The sequence below is a fragment of the Pelodiscus sinensis genome, chromosome 32, assembly GCF_052426305.1.
Source record: "Pelodiscus sinensis isolate ZL-2025 chromosome 32, ASM5242630v1, whole genome shotgun sequence".
Taxonomy (NCBI): domain Eukaryota; kingdom Metazoa; phylum Chordata; order Testudines; family Trionychidae; genus Pelodiscus; species Pelodiscus sinensis.
Window position 1 is genome coordinate 13160990 of NC_143083.1, and position 24214 is coordinate 13185203.

Sequence of the window (24214 nt, forward strand, 5' to 3'; positions counted from 1 at the left end):
TGGGCTAGGCTGCATCTTGGCATGGAGCTGGCTGAGAGCAGGAGCCTGGTGGGACCCTCCCCACTGCTGGGTCCTTGCAGCCCCTACGTCAACCCTGCAGATTTGTAGCCCTTCAAAACCCAGCTAGCGCACGCCCCCCACTGCTAGCCTATGCAGCGTCTCCTCTCTGGGCACACCTCAACAAACTAGCCAGTTTCTGGTCATTCAACTTTGTGTCAATTTCAGCCCCCTCAGTTTCTACCTCCTGAGCCATCTGGTTGCAAGCAAAGGGCACAGAACCCTGCAGCCCCAAGGCCCTCCTGAAACCAGCGCTGTGGGGACGCGGCAGGGCTCCCCGAAGAGGCTAGAAAGCAGGCAGGTAAGCAGAGCCAGGCTCAGGCCCCAGGGACAGGAGGAAGAGGACCCATGGAGCAAGGAAAAAACCCCCATGATGTCAAGTCCCAGCTCTGGGCCTCGCACCAGCCTCCCTGCAGCACCTGACTCTCACCAGCCTCAGCGCTTCTCCCTTTGGCCAGCAGGGCTGGGGTAAATCTACCCCTATCTGCCCCCCGTGAGAAGTCAGTCTTTCCCCAAAGCCCAGCTTTGTCTGTTTCCCCTATGGGGCAGGCACATAGCCACTCTGCTGAGAGCTGCTACCCCCAGTGCCTCCCCCTCACTCTCTCTTTCCTTAGTGCAACAGGGGAGGGGTTTTAAAAGGTCTCAGGTAGGCCTTGATTGGACTCAGCTGGCCCTAACCAGCCCAGGAGTTTCCAGTTTTAATCCTGACCCAGCTGAAGAAAATCATTGGTGCCGTGACATAATGTGACTGGAGCGCAGGTGGTGGGGGGGAGCTGAGGATGAACTTTGGGGTGTAGGAGGGGGCTCTGGCTTTGGGGTAGGAGGGGCTGACCTGGAGCAGCTCTTAGGCAGTGATGCAGCTGGGAGGCTAAGGCAGCTTCCTGCCTCTGCAGGCCCTCCTGCACCCCAACAGCAGGTTCCCAGCCAATGCGGGGCTAGTGCTCAGGGCAGGGGCAGTGCACGGAGCCCTGTGAGCTCTCCCCCCACCTAGGAGCTGGGCCTGCTGCAGCCACTTCTGGGGCGCAGCACAAGCTGTGGGGCCAGGACAGGCAGGGAGCTGCCTTAGCCCCCATCCCACTGCTCATCTGATCCCCCTGCAGCCATGAGACCCCAGGCCCAACATTCCACCCTCCACTCCTGGGGCTCGACCCCCTAGGTTGGAAACTGCTGGCCTGGAGCTCACAAACCTGCCTCCCCAGACCCCTTGCAGCGGGCTGCCCGGCATGTCGCTGGTTACATTTCCTCGCAAGCTGCTCCCAGCTTTCTCTCCTGCCACTCCCAGGGCCGGTGTGATGACTTGCAGGGCCTCGCCTGAATGGGGCACTGTGGTCTGGGCTGCGGGTGGCCACGCACCGGGCCTGGGGCCCCTGCAGCTGCTCCACCTGCGGCACAAAACGCTCCCAGGCCAGCAGTGCAGGGGGGCTGGGCCTCCCAGGGCACCCTCGCCACTGGCACCTGCAGCAGCCTCCTCCCCTTCTCCCGCAGGCCGAGGGTCCCGCTGGGCGTGGGGGTCGCTGCCGCTATGCACATCCTGCAGCCTCAGGTAGGACACGCTGTAGGCGGGGCCAATAATAAAGTGCGGGGCCATGTGGGGGGGGGGCAAGGTTGGGGCAGGAGGGGCTTACCTGGAGCAGCTTACCCCAGAAGCAGCCACCAGCTGGTTCCCAGCACACGCCCCCCCGCCTAGGAGACATTTAGTGTAAACGTCCCCTCATCATCCTTCAGATCCCGCCTTCTCCCCCCCCCCCCCCCCCCGGCCCCGGCTGCGAGGCCTGTAGGCCACCCGAGGGCCCTGAGATGTACAGACCAGCACTGTCCGGCTGTATCCTTGCTCTGCCTGTGTCCGTCTGCTGGCTTGTGTTCTGCTTGGATGGTAAGAGTCGTGTTTGTACAGCCCCTGGCACGGCAGGGTCCCGGTTCCCAGCCTACGTTCACACAGGTAAAAAATGACCAACGACAAGCACCTTTGTTCGGCAGGGAATTCAAGAGGCTGGTTGGAGAAGGGACAATAACAATTTAGGTTGGACATTTTAAAGAGAAGCTAGATAATTTCCTGGAGGTTAGGTCCATAAAAGGCTATTAGCCAGGGGATAGAATTGGTGTCCTTGGTCTCTGTTTGTCAGAGGCTGGAGAGGGATGGCAGGAGACAAATCGCTTGATCATTGTCTTCGGTCCACCCCCTCTGGGGCACCTGGTGCTGGCCACTGTCGGAAGACAGGATACTGGGCTAGATGGACCTTTGGTCTGACCCAGTACGGCCGTTCTTATGTTCCTATGACATTAGGAAAAACCTCCTGTTTTAAACCCTGCAATAAGTTGCCATGGGAGGTTGTGGAATCTCCATCTCTGGAGATATTGACAAGCAGGTTGGACAGACACCTCACGGCGCTGGGTCCTGCCGTGAGGGCAGGGGACTGGACTCGATGGCCTCTCGAGGGCCCTTTTAGTTCTAGGATTCTAAGAAGAGGATTTCTGGTCAGGGCCGGCCCACAGCATTTTGACACCCCTCGCTTTGTAAGGTCTCAGTTCTGCCTTCTTCCTGTTCTACTCCTCCGGCTACGTCTAGCCTGGCATGATTTTGCGCAAATGCTTTTCACGGAAAAGTTTTTCCGTGAAAAGCATTTGCGGAAAAGAGCGTCTAGATTGGCACGGACGCTTTTCTGCAAAAGCACTTTTTGCAGAAAAGCGTCCTGCCAATCTAGACGCGGTTTTGCGCAAGAAAGCCCCGATCACCATTTTCGCCATCGGGGCTTTTTTGCACAAAACAGTTTTTAGCTGTCTACACTGGCCCTCTTGTGCAAAAGCATTTGCACAAGAGGGCTTTTTCCCGAGCAGGAGCAGCATAGTATTTGTGCAAGAACACGGACAATCTTACATTAGATCGTCCGTGCTCTTGCACAAATGCAAGCAGCCAGTGTAGACAGCTGGCAACTTGCCAGTCTAGACACAGCCCTCTCTGTGCATCTAGAGCAGAGGGAATACACATGCACCAGCAGTAGACACAATTCTCTACACTCTGGGTCCTAGTAGTACCCCCCCCACCCAGTCTGGCACCTGAGGTGACTGCCTCAGTTTACCCCATGGTAAGGCCGGCCCGGCCTCTGGGTCAGACCAAAGGCCCATCTAGCTCAGTGTCCTGTCCGTGACAGTGGCCAACGCCAGGTGCCCCAGGAGTGAAGAGAACAGGAAACCATCACATGACCCCTCCCCTGTCACCCGTTCCCAGCCTCTGAGAAACAGGCTATGTCTTCACTGCGAGTTCTTCCGGCAGAAAATATGCTAACGAGGGACTCATGAGCATAAGTCGCGACATCATTAGCATATTTTCTGCCATTTCTTTTTGTGCAAAAAGAAGCAGTGGGGGGGGGGGGGGTTTGCACAAAAAACCCATGTTGAACAAGATCCTTACGCCTGTCCGAGGATCGTTTTTGCACCAAAAAAAAGTCCACACTGCTTCTTTTTGCGCAAAAACCCCTTGGGCAAAAAGAAACAGCAGGAAATATGCAAATGATGTTGCGACTTTTGCTAATGAGTCTCTCATTAGCCTATTTTGTGCCGAAAGAACTCACAGTGAAGATGAAGCTACAGAGACTATGGACACTGTTCCTACCCATCCTGGCTAATAGCCATCAATAGACCTAACCTCCATGAATGTGTCAAGCTCCTTTTTGAACCCTAGTAAAGTCCTGGCCTTCACAAACTCCTCTGGCGAGGAGTTCCACAGGTTGACTGTGCGCTCCATGAAGAAATCCTTTGGTTTGTTTTAAACCTGCTGCCTGTTTATTTCTTTTGGTGACCCCTAGGTCTTGTGTTATGGGAACAAGGAAATAACTTGTCCTGATTCACTTTTCCCACACTCGTCATGGCTTTATCTCTGTGCCTATCCCCCCTTAGTTTCCTCTTTTCTGTGCTGAAAAATCCCCATCTTTTGAATCTCTCCTCATAGTGCTGAGCAGTTCCCGCCCCACATCGAGCATACTCAGGCATGCAACTGTGCCAGGGATGGGATGTGGCTTGGCTCTCAATGACCGTGCCTCAGTGGGCCTCAAGCCCACAGCCTGTGTGCGACCAAAATACCCGGCGTTTGAGGGCCAGGCAGAGTCACTGAGGGGCTGAACCTTCACTGCTGTTCCCACAACTGCAGGAGCTGGGTCTCTCTAGCCCAGCCCCGCCCACCCTGAGAGGCACCAACTTCTGCTGGAACTTCCCCTCTGGGTCTGGCTTGCGGCTGGGAAGCCAATCACCCGCATGCAGGGAGCAGGAAAATGCACCGCCGCTGCCGCCGACCCCAGCCTGCTTTGCTGCAAGATTTTGTGCTGATAGAGCCGGAGCCACAGACTGGCCCCAGGCGGATGTAAAACATCAGCCGGCACCCTGCCCAGCAGAAATCGGGCCTTGGTTTCTCAGAACGAAACGCCAAACCTGGCAAGTTTCCACTGGTGTCCCATCAAAACCCTCAGGGCTGCAGACGACATCCCTGCTGACTTTTTCCAGGGGTATGCGGAATAATAATTGTTTTGTGCACCGAGGCAGGTGCGGATGTGCACCCTCAGTACAAACTTCTGCTGCCAGTGGCGGGCGCTCTGTCAATCCACTAGGGGGTGTTTGAATCTCTCCTGCGCAGCCACTGGAGCACTCTGCTTACAGGGAATGCTGGCTGCAGGTGGGAGACAGGCAGTGCGGCTCCCGGATAAACCGGGTGGGCAATCAGAGACGTCCCTTATGGTCAGGTCTACAGTTACCACCTGGCTCAGGGAGCCCTGGTTCCACCACTGGCCGGCTCAGCACTTAGGGCTGGGTTTACACCCCCTCTGATCCGCTGCAGGGCTAGGTGAAGAAGGGTCCCCTTTCGCGTCCCCTCCCGGTCCCTGGCCAGAGCACAGAGCAGGCTGGCAGGACAGGGCACAAGGAGAGCCCTGTACCCGTGTGGTTAACCAACCAGCTCCGAGCCATCCCTCTGAAAAATAACATGCTGTCCCCCCTATGTGCCGGTCACTTTGGCTGGATAATTGAGTCACGGGGTAGAGAAAGTTTGCCATGTAGATCATAGGGAAGAAGACGCCATTCTGCAGGGCCTGGGCCTCATTCTATTCCTGGCTCTGTAACTTCCCCCTTGCTGCCTCAGTTTCTCCTCCTGCCCTTTGTCTTGTAAATGTGGAAGCTTCCTGGGACAAGGGCTGTATCTCACTGTGCGGCAGCCACACGAGGCAGCGTAGGACTCCTGATCTCAGTCGAGGCCTCTAGTCGCTAGCGTAATAACAAGGAAAGCTCCTTAGCGTCTTGTCGACAGGTGCAACAAGCCAGCGTGAGAAGCTGCAGCTTTTGGGGCCTGTCGCTGCGCTGTAGCCGCATCCACATGAGAGGTGACTGTGCAGCCAACAGGTAGGTTCAGTGACTCACCGTGGAGACTGGCCCTAGGAAGAGACCATAGAAAACTCCATTGTGATGTGGTGGGCAGGCCATACCCTCTGGGTATCCATTGGTGGCTGCGTGTGGGCTGGGGCTGACCCCTACTGGCCAGTACCTGTAGCACTGCACAGCAGGACGGCTACCTTAAAAAGATCCAACCGGTCTGACCGGTTGAGGGCAGGCAGGGAACAAAGGAAGGGAGGTTTCGGGGGAAGGGTCAGTTGCTGGCTGGGGAACATGAAGGAAGCAGCCTTAGCTGAGGGTCTAGTGATGACAATGGACCCCCTAATCCAAGGGGTCTGAGGCACCCTGGCCCTGACTCCTGAAACCACATCACGTCTATGCGGTATCCTGGAGGAGCAATAAACCCTTTCTTTACTACTGCTTGGCGGAGTCTCATCTTGCTGCAGATGTGGCCGACGTGCCGCCACACCTATACAATAAGGGCACTGGGCTGTAATATTATTGCACCGTGAAAGTGAAAAGCAGCAGATTTAAAATAACCCAGAAGCAACTCGGGCGTGATTGTCCTGTGGAACTCCCTGCCACTAGGTAGCACCGAGAGAAAATCAGCTGAGCTGATTTCTATTCATCATTAGAGCAACCCTAACAACATTCCAGAGGCTAAAAACCATTAGCAGGACTAAAAATCCACCTGCATCAGGGCATAAACAACGCGAGGCGAGTAGAGTCAGGAACTCTGTTCCCTCTACTTTTTTCTGCCCCATGTGCAGAATACATTTTGTTGCATGCGCCAAAGCATATGCAGCTGTGCACCACCACTAGAAAAACACATGCTGCCAAGTGCATCGGTGGGCGCTCTGCTAATCAGCTAGGTGACCTTTGGATCTCTCCCGGCTGGCTGCCCAAGTGCTCAGCTTACAGGGAACGCTGGTTAGGACAAGAGAGAATTTCCCCCAAGGGGAGATTATTCCACAATTCTCCACTAGGGGCTTTCTTGGCCCTGCCTTTGAAGCAAACGATAGAGACAGGATATGGGACCGGCTGGCCCATCCCAGTATGGGAGTTTCAGGCTCCTTGTTGACACTGATCCTTCGGTACGTGCGTAACTAGTCACACGAGGAGCTCCAGCGAGGCCAAGGCGATGAGTCACCTACGGACAGTCACACGTCAGCTGGCAGGGCCGCATTATGACCTTCGTGGGCCCCTTCCTCCATAAAAAAAAATATTAAAAATTATTTTTGCTATAACTTTAAATACTTCAACATTTTATTTTTTTTCTGTTTTGGGCAAAATGTAATAGATTTTCGTGGGCCCTAAAAGTTTCATTTTTTTCCGATGTGAGAAAAAAATGAACACATTTTCTTCGACCCTGAAAGTTCATTTTTTTCTTCTGATTTTAAAAGAAATGAAAACATTTTCGTGGACCCCTAAAAGTGTCATGGGCCCTAGGCACTGGTCCTAGCTCTGCCTTGCACCACTTGGGTAGGATCCATTGCTTATGTATCCAACCCACTTACTGGGAGGCTCTTTCCCATCTAATGACACAGCACAATGAACGAGTCTACTTGACAGCCAGTGGGGGGGCTTGTGCACTAAGCACCAGGGGGCACAGGGTTGGTTCTGCCCCCCGACGACTGGGATCTGCTGGTGTTATGTTCAGTCCGGTGCAGGTGACTTGGGGAAAACGCCCGTTGAGCCTAAAGCAGATTTTTCCTACTACCTGCGGCACAGGTATAATCCTCCCTTAATTCCATTCTATTGGGGAACATTTTAACTCGCCCGGGGACTCATTTGTGGATCTCAAAGTCACCCGGGTGTTTCAGGCCAATTCCACAAGCCAACGACACATTCATTTACAGCAGTGGACCCTTTTTAAGCATGAGATCACTTTTTAAATTGAAGCACAATCCAAGATCTACCTCAAACCTGAATACCTGTAGAAGGCGAATGGCATATTAGGTTGCATTAGGAGGAGCATTGCCAGCAGATCCAGAGATGTCATTATTCCCCTTTATTCGGCTTTGGGGAGGCCACATCTGGAGTATTATGTCCAGTTCTGGGCCCCCCACTACAAAAAGGATGTGGACGCATTGGAGAGGGTCCAGCGGAGGGCGACCAAAATGATGAGGGGGCTGGAGCATATGACTTATGAGGAGAGGCTGAGGGACTTGGGTCTGTTTAGTCTGCAGAAGTGAAGAGTGAGGGGGGATTTGAGAGCAGCCTTCAACTTCCTGAAGGGAGGTTCCAAAGAGGATGGAGAGAGGCTGTTCTCAGTAGTGACAGATGCAGAACAAGGAGCAACGGCCTCAAGTTGTGGTGGGAGAGGTCCAGGTTGGACATTAGGAAAAACTATTTCCCTAGGAGGGTGGGGAAGCATTGGAATGGGTTCCCTAGGGTAGTAGTGGAGTCTCCATCCCTAGAGGTGTTTAAGTCTCGGCTTGACAAAGCCCTGGCTGGGTTGATTTAGTTGGGATTGGTCCTGCCTAGAGCAGGGGGCTGGACTTGACCTTCTGGGGTCTCTTCCAGTTCTATGATTCTATGACCTTTGCCCCGCCTCCTTTGTGCCCCTTCTCTGAGACCCCACCCCCTGCTCGCTCCATCTTCCCTCCCTCCCCCCATCCTTCCTCACTTTCACCAGGCGGGGCAGCAGGTTGGGGGGCAGGCTCTGGTCTTGGATTAAGGGATCTGGAGCGTGAGAGGGGCTCTGAGCTGCGCTTGCAGCAGGCAGTTGGGATGCCCAAGGGGGTTCTAGGTGCAGGCTTTGGGGGGATGTTTGGATGCAGGGGTGCTTGGGGCTAGGGCAGGGACTTGGGCTGCAGGAGGGGGTTCATGACTGGGGTAGGGCTGCAGGACGTGGGCTCTGACTGGACACGGCTGACCTCAGGTGGCTCCTGGGTTGTGGTTTAGTGGGGCTAAGGCCGGCTCACCCCAGCCCTGGCCCTGCACTGCTCCCAAAGGCAGCCAGCGAACTCCCGCCTAAGTCCTGTTGTGCCCCCCATTCTGTTCTGCAGAGATAGAATACAGCAGTGGTCCCCAAAGTGGTGCCCGCGGGCGCCATGACGCCCACCGGGCCATTTCTGTGTGCCCGCCGAATGATCGGGGCCAGCCCCGCCCCCGGGTGCACAGCGCAAGGGCTGTGCCAGCCCCGGGCGCGTGACGTATGGATGGCACCAGCCTCAGGTGTCTGGCACAGGAGCGACGCTGGCCCCGGGCGCGTGGCACATGGGCGTTCCCACCCCTGGGCATGCAGCACAGGAGCAGCGCTGGCCCCAGGTGTGCGGCACATGGGCACTGCCAGCTCCTGGGCACACAGTGTATGGGTAGCCCCACCCCTGGGAGTGCGGCGCATGGGTAGCGCCAGCGCTGGGCACGCGGTGTATAGGTGGTCCCATCCCCGGGCATGATCCCGCCCCCAGGCGCGGGCGTGGCCCTGCCCCCCGGGTGTCCCGCACATGAGTGGCCCTGCCCCCGGGTGCCCGGCATCCCCTAAAGGTTGGGGACCACTGGAATACAGAGTGGAAGGGGACACCTTGACATCAGCAACCCCTCCTCTTCTTCCCCTGCCCTGCACAGCAAGCAGGAGACTCCCATGGGTGGGGTGAGGCAGCTCAAAGACAAAGGGCAGGAGATATGCAGGGGGGGGGGGGGGCAGCTGAGAGCCTCTTGGCCAAACCAGTCAGGATCCCCTGTCAGAGGCTCCAAGATCTCCCGGTAGATCCCGATCGACTGGTTGGTGACCACCGATTTACAGGGTTGATGCCTATCACAGAGGTATGAATAAAGGACATTATCTAGATGGCCCCGGTACATTCCACATCCTAATGACATAAAAACCAAACAATGGGTACTTAAGAACGCGATGCAACTTCTCTACCAGCTTCATGTAGCACGGAGACTCGCATGCAGTGATTCTCAACCTTTTAAATAAGGTCCCCCATTAAAAATATATATATATATACTTACCCCGAGCACCTACAGTTTTCAGACACACACCATTTTTTTCTGCCATTGCAACACATTTGTTTAAACGACTTAATCGTAGCCAGGCAGGCAATGAAATTCCTGGGTGTAAAAAGTACAGAAATAATCAAGCGCTGTAAAACGTAAAACAAAAATTCCGTTTTCTCCACATTTCAGTTGTGTGGACGTCCCCCCAGACTCCTCTCAAGTACCCCTAAGGGTACTCGTACCACTGGTTGAGAAACACAGCTCTAATTGACTGGTTTTTTTCCTTTTTTCCCCCTCCCGCCATCCCCACCCCTGCTTTAAGCCAACCCAGAGAATGTAAAAAACAACAGAGAGTCTTGCAGCCCCTTAAAGGCGAACGACACACGTCGATGGTATCATGAGCTTTCGTGGGCACAGCCCACTTCAAAATTTGTATTTCAAAAGTTTTTATTTACTTCAAAACTTATTTATTTCAAAACTGGCCCTTTAATCACTCCGGTCATCTGAAGAAGTGGGTTGTGCCCACGAAAGCTCACGATACCATCAACGTGTGTTGTTCGTCTTTAAGGTGCTGCAAGACTATTTGTTGTTTTTTACGATTTTACGTTCTTTGCGTTGGCTTAAAGCAGGGGTGGGGAATCTAAGGCCTGGGGGCCGGATGCAGCCCCCGGCTTTCCTGGATCCAGCCCCTGTAGTTTGGGGCTCTCCAGCATTGGGCAGCCCATGCTGGTGAGAGGTGATTTTTGTTTGTTTCTCACTCGTCTGCAGACCCGGACTGATTGTTCTGTGGGTCAGTGACCCCCGACCCAACAAAGGTTCCCCACCTCTGGCGTAAAGTTTCCACAGAGAGGTCTCGCTCTCCAGTGAGTCTGATGGGACCCAGTGGCCTTCCCTCCAGGCATCCCCCTCTTGGATCAGACCGTTCCCGTAAGAAGTGCCGTGGGCTGTAATAAGAACCAGGCCGTTTCCTGAGAGACAGATCCGGAGGGGAGATTTTTCCAGCCTTGGACCAAGCCGGGAGAGCCCACCCCAGCGAGCACCCCTCACCCACCCACCCACCCAACTCTGCTTCGAAGCAGCAGCCGGGATGTCAGAGCAAATAAAGCTGGGGGAGGAGGAGGGTTGTCCCATGTTTTGCCCCTGCCCATGACAGGCTGGGAACAATAGCACATGTGGGAACGGCAGCAGGGTCGTGATAACTCAGAGCCCAGCGTGTCCGGAGAGGCAGGAAGGAGCCAGGCAGGAGGAAATATTAAATAGAGCAATATAAACACTCCGCTCAGGGGAGAAGGGGCGGGTGGCCCAGCTGGTGGACCCCGCCCAGCCGCCCTTGCTGATGTAAAGGGGAGCCAGTGAGCCGGGAGGCAGTAGCCAAGCCGGCAGCATGGACAAGAACGCCTACGCCATGGCCAAGTTCGGCTTGGAGTCCAGGGACAACCTGATCTCCAAGAAGGACTGCGGCTTCTACGTCAAGTACATCTTCCTCTTCACCTCGGTCATCCAGTTCCTGATCATCCTGGGACTGGTGCTCTTCATGATCTACGGCAACGCCCACGCCGGCACCGACACCCACCTGCGGCACCTGGAGGAGCAGGTGCAGGAGCTGTACGGCAAGGTAATGGAGCTGAACATGAAGAACCGCAACCTGACCCTGCAGCTCAATGCTACCACCAAGGAGAAACTCACCTACTTCCAGATGAAGGTGGCGACGCAGAAGGAGCTGGAGAAATGCAACAACAGCCTCCGGGCCTGCAGCAGCAAAGAGGTAAGCCTGCTTCGGAGGACCAACTAAAAGGGCAGCTAAAATGATGAGGGGTTTGGAACGGGTCCCAGATGGGGAGAGGTTAAAGCGACTGGGACTTTTCAGTTTAGAAAAGAGGAGACTCGGGGGATAGGATAGAGGTCTATAAAATCATGAGTGGTGTGGAGAGGGCGGATAAAGAAAAGTTATTTATTAGTTCCCATAATAGAAGAACTAGAGGACACCAAATGAAGTTAATGAGTAGCAGGTTTAAAACTAATAAAAGAAAGTTCGTCTTCACTCAGCGTGTAGTCAACCTGTGGAACTCCTTGCCAGAGGAGGCTGTGAAGGCTAGGACTATAATAGAGTTTAAAGAGAAGCTAGATAATTTCATGGAGGTTACAACCATAAAAGGCCAGGAGATAAAATGGTGTCCCTGGTGTCCCTGGCCTCTGTTTGTCAGAGGCTGGAGAGGGATGGCAGGAGACAAATCGCTTGATCATTGTCTCCAGTCCACCTTCTCTGGGGCACCTGGTGCTGGCCACTGTCGGCAGACAGGCTACTGGGCTAGATGGACCTTTGGCCTGACCCAATATGGCCCTTCTTATGTTCTTATGACCATCCCCTAGGGGGCACGTGCCCGCTCCGTCCTTCCAACCCTCCATCCTCATGGGCGTCTCTCACCCTTCCTAGAGCCTGGTGTAGCAACCCCGCCATCCCTTGATCCTAGGCTGGTGGGCTGTCTATCCCATAGCCCCCACCAGGACCTCTTCTTGGTCGCAGCCAAGAAAGAACAAATGCAATGCACATTTCAGAGCCAAATTCACCCTCGGGTACAGGGCTGGATTACCCAATAGGCAGACTAAGCACGTGCTTAGGGCACCAGCAAAGCAGGGGCACAAAAAAAAAAAAAGAGAGATTTTACGCTATAGTATTGTTTTTATTTTGAATTACATAATCTTTTCAGTGCTTAGGGCCTCTAAAGGTCTTAATCCAGCCCAGGGGGTAATCCATGGAGTCCCACCATGTCTGGCCAATCCATCCGGCCCTTCAGGGACAGATGAAAATGATATGATTCACTGTGGCATGGAGGTATTTTTCCAAGCAGGAAAGTGACCAATTCAGATTTCATCTCGAAATAGCTTCATCTGCTGATGAGCGCTGTAAATGTTGGGACCGTGCTATTGAGCATTCAATCCATGGGGCTTGGCTGTAATGTACGTAGACATGGTAACACTAGACAAGAGAAATTTGGAATGAAATTTAAAAAAAAATCTCTTCTTGAGGGCGTTCTATGCTGTTAAAACCCTGCCATGTTCCACCCCAGAAATGGCAGCATTTCAATGGTGGTGAGCGAAATTATTCCTTTATTGTCTCTCCATTCGGGTCATGCTCATTGGTGGCATTTTTTAAAGCTTATCTCTTGCTCATGAGCTAGCTAGAGACAGGGGCGGCCCTAGACTAGCTGCCAGCAACGGGAGCCCTAGGCAAACCATGCAATTGGCACCCCCACCTCCAAGCCCCTCAATGATTTGGCTCCCTAGGCGACTGCCCAGTTCACCTATATGGACGGGCCGCCCCTGGCTAGAGAACTGGGAAAGGGATTTTTTTTTGTTAAAAAAAAAAGCCAAGGGGATTTTCATTCAGCCACATTTTCATTCACCCATTTCCAGACAAACAGAGGCCGGGGACACCGTTCCTACCCATCCTGGCTAATAGCCAATGATGGACCCAACCGCCACGCATTTATCTAGCTCTTTTTTAAAGTCCTAGTCTTCACCACATCCTCTAGCAAGGAGTTCCACAGGTTGACTGTGCCCTGCATGAAAAAAAAACTTCCTTTTGTTTGTTTGCAACCTGCTACCTATTCATTTCATTTGGTGATTCCTAGTTCTTATATTATGGGAACAAGTACAGAACTTTTCCTTATTCTCTTTTTCCACACCACTCATGATTTTATAGACCTCTCGCATCTCCCCCTTTAGTCTCCTCTTCTCTAAGATGAAAAGTCCAAGTCTTTTTAATCTTTCTTCCTATGGGACCTGTTCCAGACCCCTCATCATTCGTGTTGCCCTTCTCTGAACCTTTTCCAATGCCAATGTATCTTTCCTGAGATGAGACGACCACATCTGTACGCAGTATTCACGCTGTGGGGGCACCATGGATTTATAGAGGCAATACGATATTTTCTGTCTTATCCTCTATCTCTTTTGTAATTATTCCTCACATTCTGTTTGCTTTTTGGCTGCCGCTGCGCACTGAGTGAATGTTTTCAGAGAACTATCCACAATGATTCCAAGATCTCTCTCCGGAGTAGTTGTAGCTAAATTAGGTCCCCATCATATTGTACGTATAGTGCGGATTATTTTTTTCTAATGTGCATTACTTTACATTTATCAACATGAAATTTCATTTGCCGTTTTGTTGCCCAATCACTTAGTTTGGTGAGATCTTTTTGAAGCTCCTCACAGTCTGGTTTGGTTTCAGCTATCTTGAGCAGTTGAGTATGCTCATGTTTTGTTTTCGGGTTTCGGTTGAAAATGTTTGTTTTCTAAGAGAGGCTGATTTAGGAGCAAAGAAAAAAACAAGTTTTCTTGGGAAAATATCAGCTGAGTTTCGGGTTTCGGTTGAAAATGTTTGTTTTCTAAGAGAGGCTGATTTGGGAGCAAAGAAAAAAACAAGTTTTCTTGGGAAAATATCAGCTACTTTGGGGTGGAGAGCTAATCCGCACTTGTAATCACTCTTCTCACGGTGACTCAGCTGTTATGAGGCCCAGATGGTAATAACCACAATGATAAAGCAGGGGCAAGGAACCTTTTTTGGGTCAGAGGCTGCCGACGAGTGAGAAGCTGGTACGGCAGTGAGGGGGTAGGGGGGCCTGGAGCACCGAGGCGGGTTCCCCAATGCTGGGATAATTTTACGTCCTGTAAAAATCAGCACCAAGATTGGCTTTGAACAGCGACTCAGACTCTCCTCTCTCTAGCTCCGGATCACTCCTAGCCCAGCCCTGCACCAGTCCCGCGGCACCCTGAAGACGGACCCGTTTCTTTGGGCATCAGCTTTCATGGGCGGGAATCTTTCAGAGGCCTCAAGGCTCCTGGCTGATTCTGCTAAGGCAGACTGACCCGGCGGCCCCTCCTGAAGCTTGTGGAGAGGGGGATTAATGCAGAGAGGGCCTGTTCCTACTGCAATCAGGCGCCCGCCACGAGCAGGGGCTGGGACACAGGACTTAGGAGGAGAGGCTGAGGGACCTGGGTGCATTTAGTCTGCAGAGGAGAAGAGGGAGGGGGGATTTGAGAGCAGCCTTCCACTCCCTGCAAGGGGGTTCCAAAGAGGCTGGAGAGAGGCTGGTCTCAGTGGGTACAGACGGCAGAACGAGGAGCAACCGGCTCAAGTTGCAGTGGGGGAGGATATTAGGAAAAACGATTTCCCAGCAGGGCGAGGAAGCGCTGGGCTGGGTTCCCTAGGGAGGGGTGGAATCTCCATCCCTAGAGGTTAAGTCCTGGCTGGACAAAGCCCTGGCCGGGATGATTGAATTGGGGCTGATCCTGCTTTGGGCAGGGGGCCAGATGCGATGGCTCCTGAGGTCTCTGCCAGCTCTGGGATTCTGTGACCCTGGCTCTTTATTTGCAGGGCAGATGTACGCAGAGGTGACAGTGCATGGGGGGGGTGCCCTGGTGCGCCGCTCCGGCAGAGACTGGCTGAGCTGCGGCAAAAGCCAAGAGGGAGCTATTGAAAGAGCAGGCAGGGATCCGGGTTGCAGTCGGACAGGACCTGTAAGCGGGGGTGTCCCTAGATTGGCGCCCTAAGCGACCCATGCAATCGGCACCCCACCGCCAAACCCCTCAATGATATTGCACCACCATTTGGCGCCCCATTTAACTTGGCGCCCTAGACGACTATATGGACGGGCCGCCCCTGCCTGTAAGAAATTGGAAGTTACTTTCACCCTGGGATGTACCCAAAGTGACTCAGCCAGAGCAGGGAAGGTGAACACTCGAATCGCTGGACCATCCTTCCGAGGGCTATAGTCTCCCCTCCCCGAGGATGGTCCCTGCAGGTCCAGGTGAAGCGGCACCCACCTTTGCTGTAGCTGTTTGGGGCAAACGAACGCCCAGAGTCAATCGGGAGCGAGTCCAGTGCTGCCCAGCTGATGAGCCGAACGCCCACAGCGTGTGCTTCTAGCGGTGGTGCACATCCACCCTGCCTTGGTGCACAGAACAAAATTTAGTCTGCACATGGGAGGGGAAAAAATCTGCTCATGGATGAAAAAGAGGGGAGGGAACATTGGAGGGAGGTGTTCACAACACACAGTATCATCTTGCAAGTCCGACCAGTGCAAAAATCTCCCAGGTTCTGCGGTCCGAGACACCCCCCTCCCCCCCCCCGTCTCATTCCCGTGAGCCATTCTGAAGAGAACAAAGAGTCCTTACCTTCTAAGCTCCCCATGGGGATCACGGTGCTGAGCAAACTATTCTGAGCCATAACGAATGCCAGGGAATCCCTGCTTCCCAGAGAAGGGGCTCTGGAACAAAGGACTGCACCAGATCTGGTTTCAAGTTCACTGTGGGGCTTGGATCCAGGAATTTGGCTCAGGTCTTCTTATAAAGACACATTGTACCTGGACCATGTCCCAAGCACCCCACAGCTCCCAGAGGGATGCATGAGACCTATGGGTCAGCACTTTCTGAACATCAGAAAGGAGCCAGCGGGGTTTTATAGTTACCGAGTAAGAACATAAGAACATAAGAACGGCTGTACCGGGTCAGACCAAAAGTCCATCTAGCCCAGTATCCTGTCTGCCGACAGTGGCCAGCACCAGGTGCCCCAGAGAGGGTGGACTGAAGACAATATCAAGCGATTTGTCTCCTGCCATCCCTCTCCAGCCTCTGACAAATAGAGACCAGGGTCACCATTTCTATCCCTGGCTAATAGCCTTTTATGGACCTAACCTCCATGAAATTATCTAGCTTCTCTTTAAACTCTGTTCTAGTCCTAGCCTTCACAGCCTCCTCTGGCAAGGAGTTCCACAGGTTGACTACACGCTGCGTGAAGAAGAACTTTCTTTTATTAGTTTTAAACCTGCTACCCATTAACTTCATTTGGTGTCCTCTAGTTCTTCTATTTAGGGAACTAATAAATAACTTTTCTTTATTTGCCCTATCACACCACTTACGATTTTATAGACCTCTATCCTATCCCCCCTCAGTCTCCTCTTTTCTAAACTGAAAAGTCCCAGTCGCTTTAACCTCTCTTCATATTAAAATAATGGAGATATACCAATCTCCTAAAACTGGAAGGGACCTTGAGAGGTCACGGAGTCCAGTCCCCTGCCTTCACAGCTTAGTCTGATATGTTGCAACATCTGTTTCATCCACAAATGTTTCTCTCCTTTTCTCCTCCCATCTGCCTCCACTCCCCTGCTCCCTGTTTCCCAGACAAACAGACTCACAGGGACTCCCTGCAAAGTTCCCCTGGGGTTTAGACAGATGCCCCAAAAGCAGATGACAGATTTCCCGGTCAACGGGGAAAAGGGGTTTCTGGGGCCGTGTTCCCTGTAAGCTGGGTGCTTGTGCGGCCATGCTGGGGAAATTCAAATGCCGCCCCGCAGATGAGCAGAGCTTGGTGTTGTGTTTTGATGGGTGGTGCACATCCACACATGCCTCGGCGTGCATAAAATTATTCCACACGTGGATGGAAAAGATTAGAGGGATCATTGCTCTGGGGAGACACTGCCTGTCTCATTGCAGGAAAGAACCGTGCTAAGAGGGTGCAGAGACCGGCCCCAAGCGCTTTCCTGCGGCTGCCGGGAACTCGGCACTTTGCCGGGGCGAGCACTCGAGGAAAGCAAACGCACACAAGGCACCACCCTTTGGCCATTGTCTCTCGGCAGCTCCTCCAGCTGCGGAACGCGCCGTTCACGGCTGGCTGCCAGGCCGGCGGCGGGAGGGAAATCGGCCGGAGATCTAGGAGGCCGGGGATTTGTGGGACCTCTCTTCTGATCACTTTGCACCGGACTCTTCTTCCTTTGAGCTCACAAGACTTGGCCTTTCGCTGGCTCCTTCTGCCTGTTTCACCTCCCCCGGGCTCTGTTCCAGGGTGGTCTGGGGAGCTGGGCTGCACAAAACGGCACCCGTGGGCATGGGCCCAGGCCACACAGCATCAGCGGGGCAAAGCTGGGCACGCCTCCCCTCGGGAATGGAATCGGGATGGGGGATGCAAACCAGGACTGAGGGGCACGAGGGCTGTGTATGTGGGGAGCCCAGGGCAGGGCTAGCAGGGGCTGTGGGTCGGGGCTGAGGGGCACTGGTGGAGCTGGGTGTGTGGGGAGCCCAGGGTGGGGCTGTGGGTCGGGGCTGAGGGGCACTGGTGGAGCTGGGTGTGTGGGGAGCCCAGGGTGGGGCTGAGGGGCCCTGAGGGGCTGAGCTATGTGTGTGGGGAGGCCAGGGCAGGGCTAGCAGGGGCCAGCGGGGTGGGAAGGTTCCCAAGGGAGCAGCTTCCGGACGATGGCTTCCCTTCCCGAGGGCCCAGGTTCCTCCTCATGCTGCAGAGGGAGGCCGGCCAATTCCCTGCCTCCATCTCTGCCCTTCCCCCGGTGCCGTGGCCGCGCTGACGCCCCGTCCCCCCTTCTCTCCCCAGCTCCAGTACCAGGGTGTCATCGACTACGCCGTGGTGCTCCGCATGACGGCAGACGAGTGCCTCCGGAACATGAACTTACTGAACGTCACCTGCTACGGTGGGTGAGATCGGCAGCGTCTCTCCCTCCCCGCCCGGACGAGCCCCAAATCCCAGCTGCCCTCCCTCCCCGTGCGCTGAGAGACCCTTCGCCCCCCCCAGTTGGGGGAGCTGCCCCTGGCCCCCTCGGTCCCAATGGCATCTGTGCAGCCAGGCAGGGACATTGTGGGCTCTCCTTGGCACGGGGCCCACTGGCTCTCCATACCATGGTGCCCACTGGCTCTCCTTGGCACGGGTCCTGCTGGCTCTCCATACCATGGTGCCCGCTGGCTCTCCTTGGCACGGGGCCTGCTGGCTCTCCATACCATGGTGCCCACTGGCTCTCCTTGGCACGGGGCCCACTGGCTCTCCATACCATGGTGCCCACTGGCTCTCCTTGGCACGGGGCCTGCTGGCTCTCCATACCATGGTGCCCGCTGGCTCTCCTTGGCACGGGTCCTGCTGGCTCTCCATACCATGGTGCCCGCTGGCTCTCCTTGGCACGGGGCCTGCTGGCTCTCCATACCATGGTGCCCACTGGCTCTCCTTGGCACGGGGCCCACTGGCTCTCCATACCATGGTGCCCACTGGCTCTCCTTGGCACGGGGCCCACTGGCTCTCCATACCATGGTGCCCGCTGGCTCTGCTTGGCACAGGGCCCGCTGGCTCTGCTTGGCACGGGGCCCGCTGGCTCTCCATACCATGGTGCCCGCTGGCTCTCCTTGGCACGGGTCCTGCTGGCTCTCCATACCATGGTGCCCGCTAGCTCTGCTTGGCACGGGGCCCGCTGGCTCTCCATACCATGGTGCCCGCTGGCTCTCCTTGGCACGGGTCCTGCTGGCTCTCCATACCATGGTGCCCGCTGGCTCTCCTTGGCACGGGTCCTGCTGGCTCTCCATACCATGGTGCCCGCTGGCTCTCCTTGGCACGGTGCCCGCTGGCTCTCCTTGGCACGGGGCCTGCTGGCTCTCCATAGCACGGTGCCCGCTGGCTCTCCATACCATGGTGCCCGCTGGCTCTCCTTGGCACGGGGCCCGCTGGCTCTGTTTGCCATGGGTGCATCCCCCAAGATCCCAGGCAGCGAGTGACTTTCCGAGCCTGCTCTCAGCACCTCCCTGACCTCCGAGGTTCTAGCCTGCTCCCCCCTGGCCCCCTCACTGGGGCTAGTCGTCACCTGTGCACCCCTGGGGAGCAGGGCACCGGGAGCTGCAGGGAGCCCCGGGGAGCAGGAAGGTCACATGGCAGCTCTGTGGGGCTCACTGTTGCAGAGTGGGGTATAAACCCTACTTTGTCTGGGCTGCAGGGGTCCTCCTGCCCGGGTTGGAGCCGCCGGGACCCCCCCTTCCACTCCCCAGTTTTAGCACCAGATGGTTTCAGTTTTGTAGGGCCTGCTCCCATCCACTGAATTCCTGCCGGGATCGTCCCCCTCCCTCCCCCGCTGTGGAGCGGGGCGCAGTATTGGCCTGTGGGCACCCTAGAGTGACCCCCCCCCTGCTCACCCCAGAGTTCACACAGCAAGAGTTGCACCCCAGGAGACCACCCCTCCCCCAGCCCAGTAAGCAATTCTGCACCCCACATCCGCCCCTCCCCAGCCTGGCAATTAATGCTGGACCCGTCACTGCCCCTCCCCCACCCAGAAATCAATTCTGCACCCCACATCCGCCCCTCCCCAGACTGGCAATTAATGCTGGACCCCTCACTGCCCCTCCCCCACCCAGAAATCAATTCTGCACCCCACATCCGCCCCTCCCCAGCCTGGCAATTAATGCTGGACCCCTCACTGCCCCTCCCCCACCCAGAAATCAATTCTGCACCCCACATCCGCCCCTTCCCAGCCCGGCAATTAATTTCATGCACACACATCCCCCCCCCCCACATATCACAGCTGCTCCTCTCCCCCATCTCACCCCTCTGCTGCTGTAGCTCCAGGGGCTCTTCACCTCCCCCCCCCCACACTGTTGCAGTGGGGAGGAGGGAGCAGACTGACTCACTGTTGTGGGTGGGGGACGGAAGGAACCATCCTGAGCTGCTAGGCTCTTCCCCTCCCCTCCTGTAGAATGGTGCTGGCTGCTCCCCCCCCCAACCAAGAACCCCTCTGGGTTTTTGGGAGGGAGGAGGGAAGGTTCTGCCTACTTCCTGCAGCAGCTGTGATTGGCTGCTCCTCCCCAGAAAACTCCGCCTCCTCCTCCCCCTCTCTCTCCATGCCCCCCCCCACCCCGCAAGGTGATTGGCTCCAGCTGGGGAGCGGGGTGCAAAGGGTGCAAGGGATGGACGTGCAGGGCAGAGGTAGAATCATGGAACACAACGTCCCTTAGTCCTTGAAAATCGAGGTTTACAGGAGCTTGCGAAAAAGGGGTTTTCCCGACAAACGGTCCCGTCTACACAGGGCTCTTTATGGGCAAAACCCCTTCCGCACAAAGAATCGGAAGAAGATATGCAAATGAGAGCACGATTTGCATATCCTCTTCCACCAAAAACCGGCAACGTCGCTGTCGCCTCAGTTTCCTCTTTTCCAAACTCAACAAGCCCAATTCCTTCAGTCATCCCTCCCAGCTCAGGTTCTCTGGCCCCTCTCCAATTTCTCCCCATCGTTCCTGAAATGTGGGGCCCAGAACTGGACACAACACTCCAGCCGAGGCCCCATCAGCGCAGGGCAGAGCGGCAGAAGGACTTCCCGGGTCTTGCTCACCACACTCCTGTCCATGCAGCCCAGAACCAGGGTTTTTTTGTTTGGTTTGCAACCGTGTGACACTGTTGACTCCTCTTTAGCTCGTGGTCCCCTAGGACTCCAGATCCCTTTCTGCAGGACTCCCTCCTGGACAGTCGCTTCCCATTTCGTATGAGTGGAACTGATCGTTCCTCTTGCTGTGCCCAGGGGGATGGGGGTGCAAGGCATAGGGGAGCTGGAAGTGGAGGCCCAGGGGGTTGGGTACAGGGGAGGGGGGAGCTGGAAGAGGAGGCCCAGGGGAGGTTGGATGCAGGGGAGGGGGGAGCTGGAAGAGGAGGCCCAGGGGAGGTTGGATGCAGGGGAGGGGGAAGCTGGAAGAGGAGGCCCAGTGGAGGTTGGATGCAGGGGAGGGGGGAGCTGGAAGAGGAGGCCCAGGGGAGGTTGGATGCAGGGGAGGGGGGAGCTGGAAGAGGAGGCCCAGGGGAGGTTGGATGCAGGGGAGGGGGGAGCTGGAAGAGAAGGCCCAGGGGGACTGGGTACAGGAGTGGGGGGAGCTGGAAGAGGAGGCCCAGGGGAGGTTGGATGCAGGGGAGGGGGGAGCTGGAAGAGGAGGCCCAGGGGAGGTTGGATGCAGGGGAGGAGGGAGCTGGAAGAGGAGGTCGAGAGGGACTGGGTACAGGAGTGGGGGGAGCTGGAAGAGGAGATCCAGGGGGACTGGGTACAGGAGTGGGGGGAGCTGGAAGAGGAGGCTCAGTGGAGTTGGGAACAGGGGATGGGTGAGCCAGAGGAGCAGAGGCCAGGCGAGCGGGTTCCTAACTCCCCCAGTCGGCCTCACCCCGCCTTGTCTTCTCCCTGCCCAGCGGAGAAGCTGAGCCTGCGGGAGGCGCGGGACCGGCTGTTGCGGGAGGCCCAGCAGCAGCGGGAGAACTGCTCGCAGATGACGGAGACGCTGAAGCAGGCGGCCAGCGCCGCGGGCAGGGAGCGGGAGCAGTGCCGGCTGCAGACCATCGACCTGCGGGCGCAGTACAACGGGCTAGTGCAAAGCCAGGGGGAATGCTGCAGCCTGGGCACGAAGGTGACAGCTGAGATCAAGGCCGCCCGGCAGGGCATCCAGGACAGCGTGGACAAGACGATGAGCTACCAGCCCAGCGACTGCGCCACCCTGCCCCAGCTGGTGAACGCCAAGCTGCAGTCGCTGGGGGACACGCTGCAGCGGGAGATGAAGGACGAGACGCAGGCCCGCGCCCGGCTGCACGGCGAGAAGATGAGCTGCGATATGAAGCTGCAGGATTCCAGGCAGCAGAGCAACATGGAGATCCAGGGCCTCCGGCAGCAGCTGCAAGCCCTGCAGACCTCCTGCGACACGGAGGCCAAGCGCAGCTTCCAGGAGAAGCAGGCGCTGGCGGAGGAGAAGGGGCGCCTGAGCCAGCAGCTGCAGGAGTGGAGCAAGGTGCTGGCCCAGGCTGAGGACATGAAGGCCCAGCTGGAGAGCTGCAGGAAGGTGAGAGCACCCGTGCAGGCACTGGGAGGGGGAGCACGCCCTTGTGGGTCCTCATAGGTTGGGGGCAGAGTTCCCTGTCATCAGGGTGCTCGCCCCGCTACCCCACCCCACCGCCAGCTGATAAGCACAGCGCCTGCAGCGTATGTTTTGATTGGTGGTGCACATCTGCGGCGCACCAAACAAAATTTATTCAACGCACGGCTGGAAAAAACCAGAAAGGGAACTTTGGCTGGGGGAGCTCCACTCCCCTCCCACGCTCCCTTGGAGGAGATCCCTCAAGCTGAACGACTCCCCCAAGGCCTCCTGCAGGTGCGTGGGCTCCCCAGGGCTGGGCCAACACACAGTAGGCACAGAGGCCTTCCCCCCACATCCTTGCCCTGTGTCAGCGGGGGTGGGGGAGGGTCTCCCCAGTTTCTTCCACACACGGCTCTGTCTGGTGCCCCCTGGCCAGAGCGAAGGGTTCCAGGCTGCATGTATGGGGGGCTCCGGGCCCCCGGGTATGGGATCTAGGGGTCTGCGGGTACTGACTTGGGGCTCTGCTGACCAATTGCCTGCCCCTCTGTGACTCCCAGCCAGACAGGGATGAGGACTGACTTGCAGCCCCCTCCTCACCCCCGTAAAACCTTTCCCGCGTGTGACTCTCCTCTCGTCCACAGAGCATCGTCTTCCCCGGGAACCCCGCCCTGAGAATTCCCGCCAACCCTGGCGTCCCCGGCAACCCTCCGTTCCTCCGGAACCCCGGCATCGTCCGGAACCCCAGCATCCTTGGCAATCCCGGGACGTTCGGGAACCTCGGTGAGTGCCCGGGCGAGGAAGGGCCGAAGGCAGCTGCCCGGGGGCGTTCCCGTGGGGGGGGGTCGCTTGCTTTGGCAGGGGGCACCTGCCCCTAGAGCCAGCTTGTGGGCACAGCCCCCCACCAACCCACGCGTCCCTGCTCCTGCTCTAAGCACCCAGCCCCGCTCCCGACTTCGTTATTACAGCGGCTCCAGACTCGGGCAGCTGGGGTACGAGGTTCCTCCAGGAGCGGCCAGGCCAGCCCAGGAGTGTGAGGGAGCAGGGAGCAGGGAGGTCCCCCCCCCCCCCATAGTGGCAGGTGATTCCAGCCACGTGATCTCTGGCGCGTCTCGCCCTGTTAGACCGAACCAGCCTGGAGGCCTGGAGACAGCGCATCCTGGAGGAGGCCAAGCAGCCCAACCAGGTCCCCCGCAAACCCCTGGAGCAGCCCAGGTAAGGCGTGAAGGGCCTGAGCAGCCGTTCAGAGTCGCTGCCCCCCCAGCATCCCCTCCCCTCGCCCCCCTCTGGCATGGGCGGCAGCGTCCCCATCCCACTGGTACGCCCGGTGGACCCCACCGCACAGCGCGTGTCTCGCTCCAGACCCTTCCTGACCCTTCTGACCCTGAAGCATGAGCGTGGAGGGCAGGCAGCCTCTGGGCTCTCCCCCTGGCTCTGGTCAGGAGCCCCAGGCGCTGACGCCACGGCAGCGCAAAGCGGTGGCAGTGCGGGCGGCACGGGGGCCAGACCGAACCGCTCTTGCCCCCCTGCCGCGCCGAGTATGTTTCCCGGGGGGTGGGGGGCAGAGCTCCTGTTTCAGACACGCCCCGGGCCTGCCGGCGTGGGGGGGTCATTAGCGTTGGCGACGTGCTTTGCGCGCCACCGAGGCCAGACGCGGCGTTCTGAGGGCAAAGCCCCCACGGCAGGCGCGGTTACTGCCGGGGTGTCATGAGGGGACCCCCCCTCCCCAAACGTTTCCTGCGCGGCTGGGGGTGGACGTTGCTGGGACACGTTACTAATGCTCAGCGCCGGACAATACCGGGTGGCCAGTGACTCCCGGATCAGGCCTCTGGAGCCAGGGGCCGGCCGGGGGGCATGAGAATCAGCCAGGAGGCCTGCAGCGGCTGCCCCAGACTGTGACGGGGGGAGAGGGCAGGGGCCACGGGAAATCCTGGGCCGGCAGGATGCCCCAGCAGCCGGCGACTTCCTGGCAGGGCGGGAACCCGGGCGCGGGCCCTGGGGCGGTGCACGAGCCCCGGCCTTTCTGCCTGTTTTCTTTCCCACTCCAGCGGCTAACCCGAGCGCGCGGCGGCGGGGCGCGGCGCTGGAGCAAAGGAGAGGAGGCGCGATTCGACCGGCGAGGCACGCGGGGGCCCGGCCTGGAATCTCGCTCCGCCTCACCGACAGACACGGGCCTGGCTGGAGCCTCGCAGACCGACGC

At 57.0% G+C, this 24214-nt stretch overlaps 1 protein-coding gene across 3 annotated transcripts; it reads left to right on the forward strand.

Moving 5' to 3' along the window:
* The first annotated feature begins 217 nt into the window (after window positions 1–217).
* Window positions 218–24202, forward strand: PLVAP (plasmalemma vesicle associated protein). 3 transcript variants are annotated; one of them, XM_075902785.2, is made up of 8 exons: window positions 218–358; window positions 1543–1600; window positions 10883–11143; window positions 17759–17855; window positions 21362–22002; window positions 22659–22797; window positions 23139–23229; window positions 24063–24202. In XM_075902785.2, the coding sequence occupies exons 2-8, from the start codon at window positions 1580–1582 to the stop codon at window positions 24067–24069; spliced, it is 1257 nt and encodes a 418-aa protein (XP_075758900.2). In that variant the 5' UTR covers window positions 218–358; window positions 1543–1579; the 3' UTR covers window positions 24070–24202. The 3 variants fall into 3 exon arrangements, with proteins under 3 accessions (XP_075758900.2, XP_075758899.2, XP_075758901.2); XM_075902786.2 differs by lacking the exon at window positions 218–358 and adding an exon at window positions 5348–5439 and having other exon boundaries at window positions 1562–1600; XM_075902784.2 differs by lacking the exon at window positions 218–358 and having other exon boundaries at window positions 1558–1600; window positions 10662–11143.
* Window positions 24203–24214: the final 12 nt, after the last annotated feature.

Coding starts and splice junctions, on each gene's coding strand:
- PLVAP (XM_075902784.2), top strand. CDS start 10,763: ATGGACAAGAACGCCTACGCCATGGCCAAGTTCGGCTTGGAGTCCAGG. Junction 11,144..17,758: donor GGGCCTGCAGCAGCAAAGAG/GTAAGCCTGCTT, acceptor TTCTCTCCCCAG/CTCCAGTACCAGGGTGTCAT. Junction 22,003..22,658: donor AGCTGGAGAGCTGCAGGAAG/GTGAGAGCACCC, acceptor TCTCGTCCACAG/AGCATCGTCTTCCCCGGGAA.